The sequence below is a fragment of the Suncus etruscus genome, chromosome 12 (assembly GCF_024139225.1).
Source record: "Suncus etruscus isolate mSunEtr1 chromosome 12, mSunEtr1.pri.cur, whole genome shotgun sequence".
In the NCBI taxonomy this organism is placed as follows: Eukaryota; Metazoa; Chordata; class Mammalia; order Eulipotyphla; family Soricidae; genus Suncus; species Suncus etruscus.
This window is the reverse complement of record NC_064859.1, coordinates 103,672,066-103,694,445: the sequence shown is the minus strand read 5'-3', so window position 1 is coordinate 103,694,445 and position 22,380 is coordinate 103,672,066. Positions and strand designations below refer to the sequence as shown.

At 56.2% G+C, this 22,380-nt stretch overlaps 2 protein-coding genes across 4 annotated transcripts in view; one reads left to right on the top strand and one right to left on the bottom strand.

Moving 5' to 3' along the window:
• Window positions 1-16,633, top strand: HAAO (3-hydroxyanthranilate 3,4-dioxygenase). Of its 2 annotated transcripts, XR_007500859.1 has the most exons (11): window positions 1-248; window positions 1,151-1,229; window positions 3,696-3,779; window positions 3,933-4,039; window positions 4,927-5,016; window positions 5,247-5,290; window positions 5,363-5,508; window positions 5,970-6,038; window positions 6,114-6,196; window positions 6,276-6,454; window positions 16,621-16,633. XR_007500859.1 is itself a non-coding variant. In XM_049784270.1 (10 exons), exons 1-10 carry the CDS (start codon window positions 169-171, stop codon window positions 6,352-6,354), a joined length of 861 nt encoding a protein of 286 aa, XP_049640227.1. In that variant the 5' UTR covers window positions 1-168; the 3' UTR covers window positions 6,355-6,516. The 2 variants fall into 2 exon arrangements, 1 of the variants encoding a protein (XP_049640227.1); XM_049784270.1 differs by lacking the exon at window positions 16,621-16,633 and having other exon boundaries at window positions 6,276-6,516.
• MTA3 (metastasis associated 1 family member 3) overlaps window positions 7,107-22,380 on the bottom strand; it is a 38,822-nt gene continuing 23,548 nt past the window's right edge. Inside the window, exons 12-17 of one of the 2 annotated variants that reach the window (XM_049784252.1) lie at window positions 21,317-21,441; window positions 15,569-15,717; window positions 14,759-14,981; window positions 11,321-11,407; window positions 9,054-9,197; window positions 7,107-7,851 (exon numbers count right to left, since the gene is read on the bottom strand). In XM_049784252.1, coding sequence (XP_049640209.1) covers window positions 7,826-7,851; window positions 9,054-9,197; window positions 11,321-11,407; window positions 14,759-14,981; window positions 15,569-15,717; window positions 21,317-21,441 — 754 coding nt within the window. In that variant the 3' untranslated portion in view covers window positions 7,107-7,825. The remainder of the gene's footprint in view (window positions 7,852-9,053; window positions 9,198-11,320; window positions 11,408-14,758; window positions 14,982-15,568; window positions 15,718-21,316; window positions 21,442-22,380) is intronic. The other variant, XM_049784253.1, reaches the window with a different exon arrangement.

The window sequence follows — 22,380 nt, the reverse complement described above, 5'->3', positions numbered from 1 at the left end:
CAGAAGCTCAGATCCAGGTCAAAGTCCCACCGGCCACGGAGGCCCCACTGACCCTGGCTGGGTTGTTCCACCCTTCAGCCCCAGGATGCAGATTAACCAGGGGAGCGCAGCCGGAGGAGCCTGAGGAACCAGGGGCCCCCAGGGTGCCGGCATCCCAGCTGAGCCGTCATGCAGCGCCCTGTGAGGGTGAAGACCTGGGTGGAGGGGAACCGAGCCTTCTTCCTGCCGCCCGTCTGCAACAAGCTGCTGTGAGCCAGCCGTACCCTCACCCCTGCGCCCTGCACCACTTCACTCCTACTCCTGAGCCTCACACCTGAACCCCATGACCCTGCACTCCTGAATCTCTCAACATCATAGCCCTGCACCCCTGTACCTCTGCACCCCTGAATCTCACACCCGGAGCCTCATAACCCTACACCTCTGCACCCCTGCACCCTGCACTCCCACCCCATGCCCACTCCCCAAATTTTGAACCCTGACCCTTCACCCTGCACCCACACCCCTGCAATCCTGTACCCCACACCCCTCCTTCACCCCACCCCTGGTCCCTCCCGCATCCCCTTCCGCGCAATCCACCATCCCTGGGGAGTGCCCGCAGTGGGGACTGCGCCATTATGGGGTTTCCCTTCCTGTGTTCCTCTTTCTGGTGGCAGCTGTGGCAGCTGAGGCTGCAGCCCTGTCCCCCCACTCCCCATCAGCTCTGACCCCTGGTTCAGGGAGACTGAGCAGGGAGTTCCTTGCACCCTGGATTAGAGGAATCAGGTCAGGGACACGCCAATTATGAACCCCAAATCTGCCCTAAAAGTGCTAGTAAGGGTGAGTTCAGAGAATACTTCCTGCTCCCAGACCCCCCAAACCCCTGTGCTGGGGTCCCCCGTGGAGCCTCCCTGTGCAGATGTCTCCCTGTGCCCTAGCTGGCCATGCCTGACTGACCAGAGGCCTTCAGTAGCGGACCCCACTTCCCAGGGTCCTTGGCTTCTGTGTCACTGACAGGCTGCAGCCAACATCCTCATAGACCTTTGTCCCCACCAGAACTGGTCAGCAGCCGGGGGTCTCCCTGCCCTCAGCCCTGAGTCTCCTGGGGTTCACACCCCAACATAGGAACTTGAGGAGAGCCGCTGGCTCAAGACCTACTTGGTCTCCACCTCAGGCACCAGGATCAACTCAAGGTCATGTTTGTGGGGGGCCCCAACACCAGGAAGGATTTCCACATCGAGGAGGGGGAGGAGGTGAGTGGGGGCACATGGGCACTGGAGGGGGCTCTGGGCAGGGGGAGCGGGGAGAGACTTGGTTTGGCCACTGCCCATCCATGAGGCCTTCCAGGAGCCCTTTACCCAGAGGGCATAGGCCAGGCCAGTGCCAGAACATTCTGACTGAGCTTGGCCACAGGATGTGGGGGGTGTGTGTCTGGAAGGGACTTTGAATCTCAAACTCTGTCCCCTCTACCCCAAAGCAAATCAACACTAAGCAAGTTAAAAGTGATAGGCCAGGGGGCCGGGTAGGTGGCGCTGGAGGTAAGGTGTCTGCCTTGCAAGCGCTAGCCAAGGAAGGACCGCGGTTCGATCCCCCGGCGTCCCATATGGTCCCCCCAAGCCAGGGGCGATTTCTGAGCACATAGCCAGGAGTAACCCCTGAGTGTCAAACGGGTGTGGCCCAAAATTAAAAAAAAAAATAAAAAAAAAACAAAAACGTGATAGGCCAGAGGATAGCACAGCAGGGAAGGCATTTGTTTTGCAGCTGCCAACCTGGGTTTGATCCCTGGCATCCCGTAGGGTCCCCTGAGCCCTCCAGGAGTGATTTCTTTTTTCTTTCTTTCTTTCTTTCTTTCTTTCTTTCTTTCTTTCTTTCTTTCTTTCTTTCTTTCTTTCTTTCTTTCTTTCTTTCTTTCTTTCTTTCTTTCTTTCTTTCTTTCTTTCTTTCTTTCTTTCTTTCTTTCTTTCTTTCTTTCTTTCTTTCTTTCTTTCTTTCTTTCTTTTTTTTCAGGAGTGATTTCTGAATGAAGAAATCTCTTTTCTCTCAGGAGTAACCCCTGAGAGCTGCCAGATGTGCCTCCCCCCAAAAAAGGAAATGTGTCTAATGCGCACTCCTTCTATTTATTACTTATTCAAATGATACTGTTTTAGATCATTTAGGTTCAGTAAAAGAAAATTTCAGGGTCCGGAGAGATAGCATAGTGGTGTTTGCCTTGCAAGCAGCCAATCCAGGACCAAAGGTGGTTGGTTCGAATCCTGGTGTCCCATATGGTCCCCCGTGCCTGCCAGGAGCTATTTCTTTTTTTTTTTTTTTTTTTTTTGGTTTTTGGGCCACACCCTGTGATGCTCAGGGGTTACTCCTGGCTATGCGCTCAGAAGTTGCTCCTGGCTTCTTGGGGGACCATATGGGACGCCGGGGGATCGAACCGCGGTCCGTCCTAGGCTAGCGCAGGCAAGGCAGGCACCTTACCTTCAGCGCCACCGCCCGGCCCTCCAGGAGCTATTTCTGAGCAGACAGCCAGGAGTAACCCCTGAGCAAAGCCGGGTGTGGCCCAAAATCCAAAAAAAAAAAAAAAAAAAAAAAAAAGAAAAGAAAAGAAAATTTCAATTAAAAAGAATTTTATTTTGGTTTTTGGGTCACACCCAGCATCCCTCAGGGGTGACTTCTGGCTCTACGCTCAGAAATCGTTCCTGGCAGGCTCAGGGGACCATATGGGTTGCCATATGGATTCAAACCACAGTCCTTCCATGTGCAAGGCAAACACCCTACCTCCATACTATCTCTGGCCCCTGCTTTTGCTACTCTGCTGACAAGACATGTTTCCTTGGCAAGTCCTCTGAGGCCGGACACTATGTCCCTGTGTGTCCCACGTGTGTTCCATAGATGCAGGTTTGATATCAGCTCTTCCATGGCCTTGCTGTGTGGAATAAGGAAAGGCCTTGACTTCCCTTGGATGTGTGTGACTGAAATTTCCCAGTCCATGGAGGGTCTGTCCTGGGCTCCCTGTCCTAGTGGTCTGTCTCCAGATTCCTCTATGGCCGAGGGTCTGTCTTGGACTCCCACTGGACGCGGGTGCTGTGGTCACTGTCTCTCCCACCGCACATCAAGGATGTTCATGAGCTGGACATGACCTAGCGGTGCTGTTCCTGGACAGAGGCAAACCGGGGCATGGCCCTGATGAGGGTCATCAGAACCTGGATGGCTCCAGGCACCCCTGATCCTACCTGCCTGCACACAGGCAGGGCCCTTCTTGGTGCGTCCTTCCCGTCTGGTTGGCTCCCAGCTTCCCAGCTCCTTCATGGCTCATCCCATATGGGATGCCAGGATTCAAACTACCGTCTGTCGTACATCAGCTGCTGCAAAGCAAACACCCTACTGCTGTGTTATCTCTCCAGCCCTCTAGGAGCGATTTCTGAGTGTAGAGCCAGGACCAACCCCTGAGCACCACGGGGCTGAATGCCTCCGGGTGTGGCCCTGCCCCCAACAAAAGCAAACGAAACAAAACAAAAGGACACTGGCTTCAGCCACAGGCTAGGCCCAGTGCCTTGTAGTGTAGGGCCCCGGGTGACCCTCAGAGCCCTTGGTGTCTTCATCCTGCTGTCTGGGGAGTTCAGGGGGCCATCCCAGGACAGGGCTAAGGAAAATTGGGGGGTTCAGTCGGAGAGGTGAAGCCCACTGGGGAGACATGGCCCAGCAGCAGGCATTGCCCACCTGTCCCGCAGGTGTTCTACCAGCTGCAGGGTGACATGGTTCTCCGGGTGCTGGAGCGTGGCCAGTACCGGGATGTGGTCATCCGTCAGGGTGAGGTGAGGCCGGGGATGTGGAGGGCCCGGGAACATGGGGGGCCGGGGAACATCGGGAGGTGCACAGCAGGGCCCAATTTTCTCCCTGCCCAGTGTGTCTGGACAGTGCTGGGCTGAGATCTTGGCTCAGCTCAGCTCCAGGGCCTCCCTCCCCAGATCTTCCTGCTGCCCGCCGGGATCCCCCACTCTCCGCAGAGGTTTGCCGACACCGTGGGCCTGGTGATTGAGCGAAGGCGGTTGGAAACGGAGCTGGATGGGCTCAGGTGAGGGCCCCAGAGAAGGGCTAGGGACTGAGTGGGCTGAGGACTGAGGGGTCCCAAAGGGGGCAAAATCTTCCAAATCTCTTCTTGCTGCTGAGATGGATCAGGGGGTGCAGAGGAGGGAGCAGACCTGGCCGGACCACACCCCTGGCTTCCCTTAGTCACTGGGGGGATGCTAAAAGGAGCCTCTCCTTATCCTCGCTGAAGCCCCAGGTCTGGGGGAGCAGAAGGGGCTGGAAAGTGCAGAGGGACAGTGTCAGGGATCCCAGCTCTGGTCCCAGTAGACTCAAGTGGCAGAGGTGAAAACCAGCTCCCAGGCTGGAGAAATAGCACAGTGGTAGGGTTATTGATATGCACATGGCTGACCCGGGACAGACCTGGGTTCGATCCCTGGCATCCCATATGGTTCCCTGAGCCTGCCAGAAGCGATTTCTGAGTGCAGAGCCAGGAGTAGCCCCTGAGTCCCCTCCAAATTATGCCCCCCAAGGCCAGCTCCCATCTTCTGCACCCCCTTTTATTTGTTTGTGTTGTTCCCCAAACCCACCAATCCCAAAGCATGTAGCAAATCCAGAACCCCACCAAGTGTGGTCTGGAACCTGGTCCCAGTCTGTCCACGTCACAGGACAGCCTGGCCAGCACAAGTCTTTCCATGGCCCGGGTGCCCCTCCCAGCCTGCAGCCCAGCCACGAGGACTGGCACAAGGTTGCGTCAAGGACAGGGACAGGGAGGGATGGATGCCTCAGCGACCACAGCAGAGCAGGGGTGTCAGCTCTGCCCTGGGGCCCAGATGGGGCCTGGCACCCAACACGGCTCTCTCCCTGCCCGGGTGCCTCGGGGCTGCCAGGGCCGCACCTGCTTTCCAGCCCAGAGCCGGCTCCTCCCTGTCCCAGGTACTACGTGGGGGACACCACGGACGTCTTGTTCGAGAAATGGTTCTACTGCGAGGACCTCGGCACGCAGCTGGCGCCCATCATCCAGGAGTGAGCTTGCCAGCAGAGGGGGGGACCTGGGGGAGGTCACAGGGGTCTGGCTCCATCTGCTCTGTCCCCACGGCCCTCCCTGGGACACCAAGAGTGAGGGGCACATGTGTGTGCGTGTATTATGATGTATGTGTGTGTATGTGCATATGTGTCTGTTTATGTGTGTCTGTGTGTGTCCCGTGGGCCGAGTCCTTGTACCTGGGCTCAGTCTGCCTCCGCCGACCCCCCAGGTTCTTCAGCTCTGAGCAGTACAAGACGGGGAAGCCCATTCCAGGTGAGCGTCCCTTCCCGAGGGTGGCCTGGCCCTGGGCAGGGCCGGTGCCCTAACGAGCCCCGTGTGGTACAGCTCAGCTGCGCCCCAAGCCGCCCTTCGCCCTGAGCACACGCACTGTCATGGACCCCATGCCCCTGGGGACCTGGCTGGATGGCCACCGACGGGAGCTGCAGGCAGGCAGGTCCCTCAGCCTGTTTGGGGACACCTATGAGACGCAGGTAAGAAGATAGGAGACGGAGCAGGGCAGGGTGGGGAGGGGTGCAGGGGTGAGGAGAGGAGGGTGAGGGGTGAGAAGGTGCAGGGGTGATGAGGGTGGTGTAGGGCAGGGGAGAGCTGGGGGAAAGTCCTGGGTTCGATCCCCAGCGTCCCTTATGGTTTCCCGAGCCTGCCAGGAGCAATTTCTGAGCAGAGTCAGGAGTAACTCCTGAGCACCACCAGGTATGGCCCAAAAACCAAAACCAAACAAAAGCAGAGGGTTGGGGGAGTCCAGGAAGCAGGAGGGCAGCTCCCCAGGGCTAGCATAGCCTTAACATTGGGGCCCCCAGAATTGCAACCTGGCATGGACACTGGGCAGGGGATATGGTGAGGCTGGACAGGCCCTTTCAAAAGGTCAGTGGGAGGCAAAACCACCTCTCCCCTGGGCCTTGCTGAATCAGGACCCCTGCTGTGTCCTCCCCAGGTGCTGGTTCTCGGACAAGGCAGCAGCGATTTCCCCAAAAGGACTGTGGACATGTGGCTGTGGCAGTTGGTGAGTAGGGCCTGGCTGGGACAGGTGGTGTCCGGGTTGGTCGGGGCAGGCCGTGACTCCCTATGCCCCTTCCAGGAAGGCTACTCTGTGGTGACATTGGGAACAGAGCGTCTGGGCTTGGCTACTGACGACAGCCTCCTGGTGCCAGCGGGGACAGCGTAAGTCCCAGTGTGTGTGTGTGTGTGGGGGGGGGCCGCTCCAGCCCAGGGGACCCCCTCACTTGTGCTCTCTCTTCAGGTTCTCCTGGGCGAGGGCCCAAGGCTCGGTGGCACTGGCGGTTATACAGGACCCTGACAACAAGAAGCCCCTCGGCTGATGCCTATGGAGGACTCCTTCCCCCTGCTGCAAGGCCACCTCACTGCGTGTCCCCTGTGGGGTCCCCTTGCCAAAGTCTCACGCTGCCCGGCTGAGACCGTGTGACCCCCGTCCAGATTCCTGTCCTCCAAAGTGGCTGTAATAAAGGTCCCAGATCATGTGAGTGTAAATGTCTGCGTGTGAATGCATGTATGAGTGTGCTGATATGTGTGTCTACAAGTATGAATATGTGACTATGAATGCGTGAGTGAATGTGAGTGCAAATGTGTGAGTCTGAATCTGTGAGTTTGAATGTGTTAATTGTGTGGACAAGGGCGTGTGGTTACTGGAGCGTGGTCAAGGAGCTGGACAATGGGACATGATCATGGAGAGTGGACACAGGGTGTGGTCAGGGATCCAACATGTGATGTGGTCATGGACCATGGATGTATGGTGAACAGGCGCAGCCAAAAGAGTGATGGTTCCCCAATGGTCACTCATCTTCCTCGGTGCTCCCATGCCTACAGAGCCCACTCAGTCCAGCAGCAGGGTTCAATTCTTGTTCCCTGCCAGCTGGAGGACGAACTCAGGCTGGGCTACCTGTACCTTGAGATCCCAGCTGCCTGCACCCAGAGGTGCCCAGAGGTGCCTACCTCGTGCACCCAAGGTCCCTGCCTCTGCACTTCATGTCCCATACGGACCCAAATCCATCCCAGTGCTCCTCTTCTGCCCAGTTCCCTGGCCCCCAGAACAAGTCATTCTCTTTTTTCTCAGTTGCTTCCAGCTTCTTCACATTTATTGAGCAGCTCTGGGAAGTAGCGGCCGGCCCTGTGTTCTCGGGTCAACACTACGTGGGAGAGGGGCCAGAACACAAAGGCAGGGTGGGCATGGCCAGAAGCAGACGGGGCGGGGCGGGCATGCCAGGGGCTGCTCCAAGCTCCTCCTCGGCAGACCTGGGCAGAGGGTCGGACCCTGGGAAGGAGCCCAGGGGTGACATGCGTTAGGGACTCCGCAGAGGCGGGCACTGCGGTGCAGCCTCACTGGCATAGGTGGACTCGGCTCGTCGCCGCCTGCAGCATCCTCAGTACTGGTGGTGGTGGTGGCGGCCTTGCTCCGAGGGCAGGACAGACACTTTTCCGGGCAGGAGAGACAGGCTTCCGGGTCCCTGGGCTGCGGCGTGAGCTGCCTCCACCGGCCTCACACTCCTGTCAGGCCTCCGGCCTAGAAGCCCAGCCACTGTTGAGTCACTGTACGGCTCAGACTGCGGCCCAGAGGCTCCTGGGGCTTCTGGCCCCAGGCTGTAGCCCTGGGGCTCCTGTCACTATCAGAACTGAGAGGCTGAGAGGCAGGAGGCCTGGAGAGCTTTACTTATTCTAATGCCACAGGTCAGCGTCCGGCGGTGCAGGGGGGACACTGCTGCCTGTGGCGCCAGGCGCTGCGCATCATCTCACAGTCCCCACGGAAGCAGCGGCTCAGTTCCACCTGGAGACTCATCACATGGCCGAGCCCCAGAGAAGCCCTTTGGGAGGGAGGGAGAAGTTCAGTCAGACACAGGACTGTTGATGCATTTAGTGTTCACGCGGAAACTCCTTCCAGAAAGCCCAACTCTCCAGCATTTAAAAGAATGTGTCAGTAACTGGAGCAATAGCACAGCGATAGAGTATTTGCCTTGCACACGCCAACCCCAGGCAGACCCAGGTTCGATGCCTGGCATCCCATAAAGTCCCCTGAGCCTGCCAGGAGCAATTTCTGAGTGCAGAGCCAGGAGTAACCCCTGAGAGCCATCAGATGTGGCCCCCAAACCAAAATAAATAAATAAAAATAAAAAATAAAAGAATGTGTCAGGAGAAAGGAGTGGGGATAAAGCCTACATCTGGAGGTCCTGGAGGCAGAACAGATCTCCACTGACCCACATGGAAGATCCCAAACCCTCTGCCTGGAATAGAGCGAGCAGCGAGCATCTCAGCCAGTAGGTGTGAGGTCTGTGCATCAGCCAGTGCACAGTGAGAAAACATCCCCCCGTGTGCAGTGCAGTGAGTGGGCACACCAGCCCGTGTTCAGGTGGTGTGCTTCTCTGATATGTACTCCGGCGAGTGTGCAGCACAGAAAATGCAAAATGCACCACCGTGAACAGACAACAGAGCAAATGTGCCCGCCCGGGGCAAAACACAATGATCCTGAGTATACACCAAAGTCTGTAAGGGAGCACAGCGGGTAGGTAGCCATGCTGGTAGGTCCTGGTGAGTATGCACAGCAGTGTCTGCGCAGACGGGAGTAAGCACCTACCTGCGTGTGCCACAGCGAGTCTGAATTGGTGTGTGCGGTGAGGAGCGGGGCCCGTGAGTTGGTCCTTTTTTTTGTTTGCTTGTTTTTGGGCCACACCCGGCGGTGCTCAGGGGTTACTCCTGGCTGTCTGCTCAGAAATAGCTCCTGGCAGGCACGGGGGACCCTATGGGACACCGGGATTCGAACCAACCACCTTAGGTCCTGGATCGGCTGCTTGCAAGGCAAACGCCGCTGTGCTATCTCTCCGGGCCCGAGTTGGTCCTTTTCTTCCAGCAGAGCCCCCCTTGTCCCCTGAGCAGCCGGACAATGGGGCAGGGGCAGTAGGCCCCTGAGGGCTGTGGGCAGCCGCCCCGCCCCTCCAGGTGGCGCCGGCAGGAAAAGTGCCGGGCAGGACACCGGGGAGGACACAGGCATGGACACAGCGTGGTCACGTACCGTCCAGGCCGTTGTGGTGACTGTAATTCCTTTTTCCCAAGATGCTGAGAGACGCGTGGTTGGGGGCGGGGAGCATCCGCTTGGTCGGGGGAGTCTTCAGGCTGGGGGCCGAGCGGATCACGGGTTTCCGCGAAGGGTGGATCTCTGATGGGGCAGAGGGAGAGAGACAGAGAGAGGTGGAGAGAGATAGAGAGAGAGACAGAAACACAGATGGAGAGAGAGTAAAGAGATGGGGAGAGACAGAAAGACAGAGAAAGGGAGAGAGAAGTGAGGGAGGGGAGAGAGAGAGAGAGAGAGAGAGAGAGAGAGAGAGAGAGAGAGAGAGAGAGAGAGAGAGAGAGAGAGAGAGAGAGAGAGAGAACCCAGGTTTAGAATAGGACACCAGGGTGTGCGCAGGAATCTGGGCCGAGGCACGGGAGCTCACTGCTTCACTGCTCACACTAGGACTGGGTGGCAGTGCCAGAACCAAACCAGCCCCACTACAGAGCAGGCGCCGACCCTCCCCAAAGGCACCCACCCAACACCCACAGAGCCGCCCTCCTGGCCCAGCCAGCCCTGCCTCTTTGGGGACTGGAACATTAGTGCTGGGAGGCGCCTGGGCTGGGTCCTGCTCTTCCTCACTCTGCTCTGAGTGTCAGGAAAGGTTTGGGGGGAGGCAGAAGGACACAGTCTGTGGTCCCAAGCGTGAGACCTGGCACTCTGGAGTCGTGCTCTGCACCCAGCTCATGGCCCAGTTCCCCAGGGCTGCCCTAGCTCCCTCCAGCCTCAGGGGACAGGTGCTCCCTAGAGCACCATATAGACCCTGGAGCACCCTGAGACTGGCAGGACTCCGGCACTCAATCTAGCTTCCAGAACTTTCCCCATGGGTGGGCGGCAGCTCCCAGGACTCTGCAGCAGACACTCAGCAAATGAAGACCAGCCAGGACCAGGTGAGCACTGTGGTAGTGAGTGGTATGGGGGGGCAGGTCAAAACAGTTCCTGTGTCCCCCCCAGGAGTAAAGCGAGGAAGAAGCAGAACCTTGAGGTTGGGACAGTGGGCTCAGGCCCCAATGCTCCCACAGCAGAGCTGGACGGGGTGGGCTCAGGCCATTTGTGCCGTCGGAGGGGAGCTTGAACCAGGGTCGTCGGAGGGCACTGAGCTATGGGCCTCAGGCAGACTGAGTTGAGGCAGCAGAACAGCAGTGACCCTGCCCGGCCCAGCTCTGCCAACCTTAGCTCCATGGTCACAGGTCAGGTTGGTGGCTGGAATGAGTTGAGGGGACCAGGCAGGTGGACCTTTGTTCTGTAACCTGCTGAAGATCTTGAACAAACAGGGTAGCCGGAGGAGACTGGGGGGACCCTGTGTGGTTGCCAGGGATAGAACCAGGCTCAGCTGCCTGCAAGGAGGTGAGTATTTGCTGTGTTGGTCTTATGGACACCAACGCTTTGCTTTATTGATTAAAAACTCATTGAACAAGCCAGTCCTCTGTTAAAGGGAAGGGTAGAATGGGCGGGAACGGTTCTATACCATTTGATTTTATTTTGGTTTTTGTTTTGGGGGCATACACGGAAGCGCTCAGGGGTTCCTCCTGGCTCTCTGTTCAGAAATCACTCCTGGCAGGCTCTGGGGGCCACATATGGGATGCAGGAGATCAAACTCGGGTCCTTTCTGGGTCGGCCGTGTGCAAGGCAAATGCCCTCCCACTGTACTATAGCTCCAGCCCCTATACCAAAGTATTTTTTCTGGGGCTGGAGCAGCAGCACAGTGAGAAGGGTGTTTGCCTTGCATGTGGACAACCTGGGTTCGATTCCTGGCATTGCCTAACATCCCCCGAACCTGCCAGGGGTAATTTCTGAGCATAGAGCCAGGAGGAACCCCTGAGCACTGAATGTGGCCCAAAAGAAAAAAAAAAGTGTCAGAGGTCAGAGGGATAGGACAGTACAGTGGGGAGGCACTTGCCTTGCATGCAGCTAACCCGGGTTTTGTCACTGGTCTCCTGACCATCACCAGGATCATCCCTGAGCACAGAGCCAAGAGTCAGCTCTGCTCCACCTGGTGTGGCCTCGAAACAAAATCAGCACCGAGACACCTTTTATTCTTAAAGATCTCACGGCTGTTTTCTCTGACTGTGTGCTTACGTCTAAACACGTAAGACAGTGTGAGAGGGGGCATGTGTGTGCTGTGTGGGTCAGCATGAGTGGCAAGGCAGGGAGGGGTTCCTAAGAAGTTGGGGTGAGGGTCTGTGCAGGAACAGGCAGGGGTGGGCGCAGAACCACCTCGTACCCACCTAAGTATCCTATGATGCAGGACAAGGGCTTCCGCACACTCCGGCTCCTCGGCGGGCTCCCAGGCAGCGCCCCGTGTCTGTCTGCGTCTGTGGGAGAGCAGGAAAGGGGAGGAGTGAGGGGCAGGGAGAGGTAGAGGGAGAAGGGTATCCTTAAGAAGGTCCAAGTGGGTGCTCACCCACTGGGTGCAGAAAAGCTGTGGGGTGGGGGCTCGTCTGGGACAGCAACACCCCAAAGCACAGGAAAGATGGGGGCATCCACCAGGGGGAGAAGGTTGGGGCCAATCAGAAATGGCACACAGGGAGGAACAGACAGAGGGAGATAAATGGAGGGAGAGATGGATGGAAGGACAGAGGGACAGACAGAGGGCAACTCTCAATGGGGTGTCCTGGGTGCTGTCTCCTGCAGCGTCGACCCACATGGCTCTGAGGGCGGCATGAACTAGAGAAACTGAGTCTGGTCTGCCTTCACCCAGACCCACATCTGCCAGCTTCTCAGCTCCCACCCAGCCTCCCACCTGCGGCTGTCCCCCTTTTCATCTCGCTCAAGTCTATCCCGTTTTCTCGTTCACGTCTGTCCCAGGCTCCCACTGCGGTGGGGCCAGTCTCAAGGACACCAGTCATCGGAGGGCGATGGCTGTCCACACTCCAGCCCCAAGCCACCGTGTCCCCTCACAGGACACGGGGGACCCACCACGTCACGAACCCAGAACAGAGACTCAGGAAGTGGCCAGAGTCCACAAAAACCCAAATCCTGCAGAGCTCTGCTCACCCAGTCCGGGCTCCTGTGTGTCCTAGGACCTTGCACTAGTACTAGTGCGGGGACAGCTGCACCTCAGGGGTGTCGGCAAAACTCACTGTTGAGGTTCAGCAGGTGACCTAGGCTTAATCCCTCCACCAAGAAAGGAAACAGCTCAAGACTGGGCACTTCTGGGGTTGGAGTGATAGCACAGTGGTGGGGCGTTTGCCTTGCACGCTGCTGACCCGAATGGACCCCGGTTCGATCTCCGGCATCCCTTGTGGTCCCCCGAGCCTGTGAAGGGCAATTTCTGAGTGTAAAGTCAGTAGTAATCCCTGAGAGCTGCTGGAGGTGGCCCAGAAACCAAAAATGAAAGAAAAAAAGCACTCCTGAGCACTGAGGCCTACAGTGAGGACCACAGAAACAGGGTGCTGGGGTGTCCGTGTGGACACCAGGAAAGGACAGTTGACGGCAGGTGACTGGCACTGGAAAAGGACCAGAGGGACCTGAGAACAGAGCTGATGGGACAGGGAGGAGCAGGAGGGGTCAAGAATGGAGGAGGCTGGAGGAGGAAGGAACGAAGGGTGAGGGTGTGACAGCCACAGGCAGAGGGGCACTTGCAGGGGCAGGGTCAGGAGGACATGTGTCACCCCTGAACTCTGACCCCTGACCCCTACTACTCTCACCCTGACCCCTTCCCCCAACCCCTCATCCCTCACCCTACCCTTTACCCCTCACTCCTCACCGCTCACCCCTCATCCAGTGCCGCAGGGTCCTCAGATGGGGCTCGGTCATGGGGGAGCACAGTGGGGAGGCTCTTGCATGCAGCCCACCCGGGTTCCAGGCCTGGCAGGCACCCCAAAGGAGTGACCCTGACTCAAAAATAGGCTCGGCCTGTGGGGGAGCCCCGTGGGGGAGGCTCCGAGACCAGAAAACTCCAAGAGCAACTAGAAACCGGCTCGAAGCTCCCGGTCCTGGGGATACTCAGAAGCACCCAAGCCACCTCTCGGCAGGATCAAAACCCATTTCTAACTGTCACGAGGTTGCAGACGCCTCAGTCAGCAGACCTGGCCGGGCCACACGCCTGGGCTCCCGCTAAACTGATTGGGATTTTCAACATCTCAGCTGTGGAGGGTCCGAACATGTTGGTGGGAAAGTGACTCAGCACCAAGGCTGACAGTCAGACAGGGCATGTGGGGGAACAGCACACGGCACCGTCACAGTATCTGTCTACACCCGCAGACAACACACATCATCAGGTCTACACCCCCAAATCAACACACACATTCTGAAGTCTACACTCTCCAACAACACACATGCCTTCCTGCAATGTATCTTCGCTGTTAACTTTGCTGGGTATTTGTGAACCCAAGAACAGTCCCCAGAATGAGAAATTACTTCCCATCCCCTTGTCCCCTTTCGGGGGAAGACCTTAGTAATATTTATCCGCAGCAAATAATAATCCACACAGACAAGAACGATAGGGTTTAAAAGATCGGGCAAGGAGAGCCAGAGAATCCTCCTGCAGCCAGCAGCTTTTCACAGAAGGACCCCTCACTCCTGTCCCTCAAGCTATTTATTCCCAACTCCACAGCGCCCCACCTGGAAGGGTTAGGTGGGGCAAAAGTCACAGAACAATCCTAAGGAAACACTTTTATATACAATTCCAAGAATCATCTTATGGAAACTTTTTCATATGCTACACCTTCCGTCTTCACCTAACAACATTACGCTAACTCTCTCAAATAACACACATGCCCTCAACCTACAACACAAACACCACACACACACACACACACACACACACCCTCAGGTCTATACCCACAAACACAGCATATGCTGTTAGGTTTTTTTGTTTTGTTTTGTTTTTGTTTTTGGGTCACACCCGGCAGTGCTCAGGGGTTCCTCCTGGGTCTACGCTCAGAAATCGCTCCTGGCAGGCTCGGGAGATGCTACGGGATGCCGTCCTTCTGTATGCAAGGCAAATGACCTATCTCCATGCTATCTCTCCAGTCCCCTTGTTTTTGTTTTTTTGTTTTGCTTTTGGGGCCACACCCTGTGACACTCAGAGGTTACTCCTGGTTGTTCACTCAGAAATTGCTCCTGGCTAGGGGAACCATATGGGATGCTGGGATTAAAACCACTGTCCCTCTACATGCAAGGCGAACGCCCTAACTCCATGCTATCTCTCGGCCCAATGCTGTCAGGTTTTATCTGCAACACAACACACACACACACACACACACACACGCAACACACAAACACACACACACACACACCCTCGGATCTACACACAACCTTGATCTAACAAAGAAAAATATGCGGATGAGTGTCATGTATGAGCAGGAAGGGGTTGCATGCAAGGGCGACCCTCACAGCGAACCCAACAAACAACAATGCCCAGGAAGTGTGGGCAATGGGCAAAGGTCACACGCAAGACCTCAGTGCCCACAAGAAACGCTATCACCAGGGACCTCACCAGCACCTCCACAGGGGTCCCCCAGGGGGAGAGTCAGGGTCACGGCATGCATCCACCCGCCCGTGGGAGTTCCCGGCCCCGTTGGGGTGACATAAGACAATGGAGGGGAGAGATGATGGAAAAAATAAATCAAAACAACGAAACACAAAAGAAACAGAAGCAGATGGAGGGTGAGTGCAGGTGGCGTTTATTGGGCCGCGCTAGGGCGGCAGCGGCTTCTTACACTGGGCGCGCACGGCCGCCGCGTCGATGGGCGAGAAGGGCCTCCGCGCTGCCCGACGCAGCCCCAGGGAGCCGCCGCACACCCGCCGCGCCAGCCGGGTGAAGTAGGTGGTGTGCAGGAAGAAGGCCGGCCGCGTCTTCACCGCCGACAGCGGGCTCCCCGGGTTCCGGACTGGCAGCCCCTGTGTGGCCTGGCGAGACAGGTGACCCCGGGCGCGCGGATCCTGCAAGACAGAAATGAGGACAGTGGGACACACGGCATGAGGCTGCCTTGTCATGAGGACAGGGACATGGGGCCACCTTATCATGGGGACAGGAACACGGTGTCACCGCACCCCGGGTATAGGGACACCGAGACGTGAGCTCCTCACTTTGTTTTTAAACTTTATTGATTGATTAATTGGCTTTTGGGTGACACCCGGCGGCACTCAGGGGTTGCTCCTGGCAGGCTCAGGGGGACCATATGGGATGCCAGGAATCGAACCGGGTCCCTTCTGGGTCAGCCGCATGCAAGGCAAATGCTCTACTGCTGTGCTCTCTTTCCGGCCCCACCCCTCACTTTTGGGGACCATGTCCTTCCCTTTCGAATCCTAGTCCCCAATCCAGCCCCCTTCTAGTTCCTGATCCAGAAGATGAGGGGACCAGTCCCTCAAGAATGATGAGCATCTTCCATTCTGGAAACACTGCCCAGTTGCTCAGGCCCTAGGAGGCTCCGTCTGGCTTTCGGCTGTGTGCCTGGCCCGAGGGCAGCTTGGGACAGGGCAGAGCGAGGCCACAGACATAGCTGGTGAGGACGGCGGCAGGACTGTACCTCTGCGGGGCTGGTGGAGAACTTGTCCTCGCCGCTGGGGCTGGGCATCTTCAGGCCACCGTACTTCTTCCAGTAGAGCCAGCAGGTGGCACACAGGCGGCACTGCATGCTGGGCGGGCCCCACGAGTACCACTGCGGGGACTGGGTGGCTGTGGGACAGAGCGGGAGGCTGAGTGCGGCCAGGGAGCAGGGCCAGGGGTCTTGTGGCCCAGCACATCCGCAGACGCACCTGAGAGTGGACTGTCACGAAGGACGTGACAGTGTATGCCAGGGCACCCGGGGTCCCTCTCACTCCGTCCCTTCTGCTCAGGTTTGAGAATTCTCGAAGTGGGAACACCACCCAGGCTGGTCCCTTCCTCCCCTACTTAGCAGGCTGAAACCGCCCCTTGACACGGTGACAGTAGGAATGGGAAAGGACCGAGACAGGCGCGTGCCTGTGTGGCCTCCAGTGCCCGGCCTCACCCATCACCCTGACCAATGGCGACAGCAGCAACACTGGCATTGGCCAAGCATCGTCCCTTCCTCCTAAGGCCTGTGGTGCTCCTCTAAGTCTCACACACTCATTCCGGTTGCAGATCGCCAACGGGCAAACTCACTCTCCCAATTCACACAGGAGAAATCCGAGCAAGAACCCGAAAGAAACCCCAAAGTGAGTAATGAGAAGAAAAGCATAAAAACCAGAGCAGAAATTATGTCCAGGAATCAAGAACATGGCCCAGAGGTCCAGGAAACCAGGGGCTGATTTTTCAAGAATAAACAAGACACAGCAGTAGGGCATTTGCTTTGCACATGACCGACCCGGTACAGACCCTGGTTAGATTCCCAGAAATCATATGGTCCCCCAAGCCTGCCAGGAGTGATTTCTGAGTGCAGAGTCAGGAGTAACCCCTGAAACATACCTGCCAGGTATGTCTCCCCCCAAAAAAAAGAAAAAGATAAAAAAATAGAATAAATAAGATTGACCACACAGGCTGGAGAGATAAGGGAGCAGGGAAGGTACTTCCCGGAGTTCCATCCCCAGCAACCCCCCAGGGTCCCTCAAGACCTGCCAGGAGTGACCCCCGAGCACTGCAAGATGAGACCCCAAAACAACAATAAGACAGAAATATCAGCAAACTCTTACTCTCACAGAGGTAAGAGAAAACAACAACAACAACAACAAATAAACTGGCTCAGAGATGAAAGGGGAAGAAATTGCAACAGGCACCTCAGAGTGATAAAGGTCACAAGAACCATGAAGAACCCAAAGAAATGATGAATTCCTAGACTCAGTCCTCACGCTCTGAGGCTGAAGGAGGACGAGGCAGAAAACTGAGCTGGGCAACCATGAATCAGGACAGTGGACAAGAGCCTTGTCCACACAGACCTCACCGTGAACCTTAGGACCTGCATTTAGGACCTAGACCCATGGAGCTCTTCAGAGTCTGCAGAAACAGGGGTCCTTCCTGCAGGCTCCCACAAACCGGCGTGACCCTCCCTGCAGCAGCAGGCAGAGAACTCAAGAGCCAGTTTCAGATGGGACAGCCATGATGGACATCAGAATGAATCCTCAGCAAATTCTTCTCAGGTCTGATTAGGATCACATTTCCTGATCAAGTGGGAATTCACGCAGGGAATGTTTGGTAAAAACAAATCAGTTAGTGAAATCCAATGTGTCACCAAAGGAAAAATAAAAACCAGTCATATATTGGGCCAGAGCCATAGCACAGTGGTAGGGCGTTTGCCTTGCACACGGCCAACCCTGACGGACTCTGGCTCAATACCTGGCGTTCCATAGGGTCCCCCGAGCCTGTCAGGAGTGATTTCTGAACAGAGAGCCAGGAGAAACCCTTGAGCATTGCTGAGTGTGACCCTCCCTCCAAAACAAACAAACAAACAAAAGTCCTATCAATTAATGCAGAGAGCATTTGGCTTTCAACATCCATTTATGATAAAAAGAAGAAAAACCCTCAACAAAACAGGAACAAAAGGACAGCCAGATAAAACAAAACAGCTAACACATACACCAGGGAGAAACTGAAACCTTCTCTCTGGGACTGGACACAAGACAATAGTTTTCTCCACTATTGTGAAATACAATTTAGGGAGTTCCCACCACAGCCATGAGGCAAGAAAGTGTCATCAATGGGATCCCACTGCAAGATAATTGGCTAAGATATCATCAATGCATAAGCATTGTTTGCAATTATATATGGTATATTTAAAAAAAAAGATGTGGGGACCGGAGAGATAGCATGGAGGTAAGGCGTTTGCCTTTCATGCAGAAGGACGGTGGTTCGAATCCCGGCATCCCATAGGGTCCCCCAAACCTGCCAGGGGCAATTTCTGAGTGTAGAGCCAGGAGGAACCCCTGAGCGCTGCCGGATGTGACCCTCCCAAAAGTAGAAAAGGTCACCCAGAGTGGGAAAACTCCCATGTTCCTGGCTTGGAAGGATTAACATGGTCCAATGACCATCCTGCACCTGAGCACCCGCCACACTCAATACAATCCTCATCATGATGCTTGCCAAGGATTTAGAACAAAGGCTACTGAATGTGTATGGAACCGTAAAACTCCCCAAAGAGACAAAACTATTCTGAGCAAGAAGGGAGGAGGCACCATATTCCCCGATTTTAACTCACAGGAACCAAAACTCTGGTGATGGAAGGAACACAGACTTTCAGACTGATGGGTCATAACCAAGAGCTCAGAGACAGAATCAGGCTCTCAGGTCAACGGGACACGACAGAGTCCAGGGGCTGGAGCAATAACACAGTAGTAGGATGTTTTGCCTTACACGCAGCTGACCCAGGATGGACCTAGGTTCGATCTACCAGTCCGATATGGTCCCCCAGAGCCAGGAGCGATTTCTGAGCATAGAGCCAGGATTAACCCCTGAGCACCACTGGGTGTGGCCAACAAAACAAAACAAAACAAAACAAAAACAAAGAGCCCAGGGACAGTATCCCAGATATGTGGACAATTAAACAGAGGAGCTGGGACCAGGGAGCGGAGCAAGGAAAAGACCCCTCAACGAACAGTGCTGGGAAAGTGAATCACTGCAAACAAAAGCTTCACTCACACCAGTCACAGAATTCAAGAGGATTAAAAGATGCGGGTCATTACAATGGACAGAAAAACAGCAGAAGGCCCGGAGAGATAGCACAGCGGTGTTTGCCTTGCAAGCAGCCGATCCAGGACCAAAGGTGGTTGGTTCGAATCTCGGTATCCTATATGGTCCCCTGTGCCTGCCAGAAGCTATTTCTGAGCAGACAGCCAGGAGTATTCCCCTGAGCACCGCCGGGTGTGGCCCAAAAACCAAAAAAAAAAAGAAAAAAGAAAAACAGCAGAAGTCTCGGAAATGGCTACAGAAGTGTTCTCGACTATTCAACTTTGCTCAGGGGTTACTCCTGGCTCTGCACTCAGAAATCACTCCTGACAGGCTTGTGGGAACCCGGGCCGGCTGTGTGCACAGCAAATACCCTACCCACTGTGCTATCACTCCGACTCTAAAACACTCTTTTTTGGTAGGACACATACCCGGTGGCATTCAGGGGTTATTCCTGGCTCTGTACGCAGAAATCACTCTTGGCAGGCTCTGAGGACCATATGGGTATCGGGGATCAAACCCGGGTCTATCCTGGGTCGGCCATGTGCAAGGCAAATGCCAATACCACTGTGTTATTGCTCTGGCCCCTCAACTAAAGTTTCACACGGAAGGAACTCAGACCAACATAAAAACTAACTGAGAGGGAGAAAGCAGACGGATCAATGGTTAACACTCAGGACAGGAAATCTTCACAGGCTTGACAACAATGAAAAACCCTGATAACTCCAGTCAAAACTGAGGAGGGAAGATAAACAGTTCCCCGAAGAAGATATAGGGAAGGCCAGTGGGCTGGCAAAGGCATTTATCGGCACATTCTATGAGGAGAATGCAAATCTAGGTGACAGTAAGGAAGATGCAAATCAAGGTGACAATGAGATCTGGTCATGCACTGTAGCAGGTCAGCCCCTGAAGAGGTTGACTGATGGTGGGATGGAGAATGAGGCCCTTTTCTTCCAGCTCGGAGCACGCGTCTGCCACCCTGTCTAGCCCACGGTTCTGAGGTGAATCGGCAGGTAAACAGCTCGCAGACAATCAGGCTCGTGGAAATATTTGCTTTATTCGGATGGACAAAACTGAAGTCCAAAGACTCAGATTCAGTTCCAGCCAGCAAAAGGCCCTTCGCCTTCCACAGACCCTTGCTCTTATACTCCAGAGTCAGGTCCCACCCAATGGTGGGATCAGATACCAACCAATGGTGGAAGCAGAATCAGGTCCTACCCTAGGGTGGGGGCAGAATGCCAGGTCACACCCTAGGGTAGGGCACAGATTAGGGTGAGCAACATAGTAATCCCCCAAAATATTTACATACACAACAATGCACCAGTGACTGGCAGAGGCCAAAATATCAAAAAACCACCAGGGTCGGGGGCCAGAGTGATAGCACAGCGGCAGGGCGTTTGCCTTGCACGTGGCCAACCTGGGATGGACCCGGCTTCAATCCCCAGCATCCCAGATGGTCTTTCAAGCCTGCCAGGAGCGATTTCTGAGTGCAGAGCCAGGAGTAATCTATGAGCACCACCAGGTGTGGCCCAAAAAACCACATACCCCCGCCGAAGAAACCCACCAAAGTCTGCGGGATGTGGATGCGATGCAGATGGGAATGTTCGTGTGGGAGCAGTAGTCTCCGTGAGTGAAGGCAGCGGGAGGGAAATTGGCCTTGCCTGCAATCAATGTGGGTTCATTTCCCAGTACCCTCATGGGGTCCCCTGAATCTGCCAGGAGTAGGCCTTGAGCACTGCAAGGTGTAGACACCCCAGAAAAAGTAAGGGAAACCAGAGCCGTCTCCCCTGGTGTCTCCTTTTCCTGGCATCTATCCCCAGATATTGAACCTCTGGGGGAAGAAGACACTAACTCTGGACCTGCAGGGGCCTGTGTGACAGCCGAGATGCTGAGACAACACAGACGTCCCACAACGGAGAGATGGACAAAGGACTGAGTATAGCATGGAGGGGAGGGTACCTGCCTTGCAAATGGGTGACCCAGGTTCAATCCCTGGAATACCATATGGTGCCCCACGGGAATGTGGAGCCAGGAGTGACTCCTGAGCACTCTGGGTGGGCCCCAAACCCAAAATCAAACCAAAATGCAAAAGAACAGCAGAGCACAGAGTAGAGGGCATTTGCCTTGCACGCAGCCGACCCAGGTTTGATCCCTGGTATCCCATAGGGTCCCCCAAGCCTACCAGGACTGATATCTGGGACTGGATGCCCTGGGATGCCTCAACCTGCGCCATTAGGTGGGAGGGCAGGCATGTTCCTTCCCATGTGCTGCCTGGGCACAGTTGGGCATTCTCAGGAGGAAGCCCACCCCGTCACATCCAGCCACGCCCACTGGCCTACCCACCAAAGACCCTGCCCAGGCCACACCCCTTTATTAGGCTCTTGCCCACAGACCACGTCCACACCAAGGCCCTGTCCTTCCAGCCCCACCCCCTCCTGGCCCTTGGCCCAGTGCAGGCTCTGGATGACCCTGGCACCCTCTTTGCTCCTCCCCTGCCTACAAGCACAAGGCACAGGGGATGGTTGGGCGGGCACAGGGTGAGGGCAGGTCCAGGCCAGGGTTGGAGTTGCCCTGTGGGCCTCTCCCTGCACCGTGCCCACCGCACCCAACTCTACGGCACTGTCCAGGTGTCCCCCCACCTCTCGGCCCTAGGACTCACCGAAGCAGCTCTCGCAGGCCCGGCCTGGCAGCGGGGTCGGGGGCTGGAACGTGGTGCCCGCGGCTCCATTGAGGGTGCTGGCTTTGCTGTTGGTGCTGTGGATCTGGTTGGGATTCGGTTTGCTGCTTTCAAGGGAGACAGACGGGTGACGCGATGGGGGCCGAAGGAGACAGCCTGGACCGCCCCAGTGTACGGGTGGGGGTCAGGGGAGCAGAGGCAGCCCCAGGCAGGGCACCCCAGACCTCAGGCCTCAGCACCACCTGGAAAAGCGCTCCAGGACGGACCACAGTGGTCCTGCTTATGTGGGAATGGTGTGCGGTTGGGAAGTCACATACGGGCAGCCCAGATCTCAGCCCTGGCCCGACAAACGCCCCAAGTCTTCTCTGACCTCCCCATATGAATGGTGACCTGACCTCACCAGCACTGGACACCCTCTTGGAAATCATCCAGGACGCCCCCTGACCTCAGCAGACCCCACAGACCCTCTGACCTCACCTGGCTCCAGCTGCGGAACCTGTTGTCTCCACTCTACCGCCTCGAGCTTTCAGCTCAGGAGGGGCCCGAGAACATGGTCGCTCTCAGCGGCTTCTGCTCTCAGTGGGGTATGCTCAGCACTTCCACCCACCCAACCCCGTCCCTAGAAGCATGAGCGAGACCCCCCTCTCTGGCTTGCTGCTCTGGAAGCTGCCCAGGCTGGCTCCTCTTTCCCTATCTATGGGGGGCCGAGGCCAAGCGTCCCCAAGGAAGGTCCGGAACAGACCTGTGGGCCCCACAAACAGCCTGTGCTCGGCTCTCAGGCCATCCATCATTAAGGGCCTGAAACATTTCCTTCAGTGGAGGATTCAGGGCTGCTGTGGGTCCTCACATGACCCCAGATGTCTGCAGCTCCAGGAGCTGTTTGTGCCACGGATCCCACCCACCCCCGCTTGCTGCACTGACCAGACCCTGACAGGCCACCCCTGCAGAGCTAGAAAAGGGACCAGCTCCCCGGGACCCAGCAGGCCGGAGCTTCCCCTGGGGTAGTGATGATGCTTGGGGGGCCCAGAGGTCAGAGGGACAGTGTG

What these genes read in the sequence shown, in the direction of transcription:
- HAAO (XM_049784270.1), top strand. Translation starts at nt 169, where the DNA reads ATGCAGCGCCCTGTGAGGGTGAAGACCTGGGTGGAGGGGAACCGAGCC. An exon ending in CCCGTCTGCAACAAGCTGCT is followed by an intron (nt 249 to 1,150) that starts GTGAGCCAGCCG and finishes TCTCCACCTCAG; the next exon opens with GCACCAGGATCAACTCAAGG. An exon ending in ACGGAGCTGGATGGGCTCAG is followed by an intron (nt 4,040 to 4,926) that starts GTGAGGGCCCCA and finishes TCCCTGTCCCAG; the next exon opens with GTACTACGTGGGGGACACCA.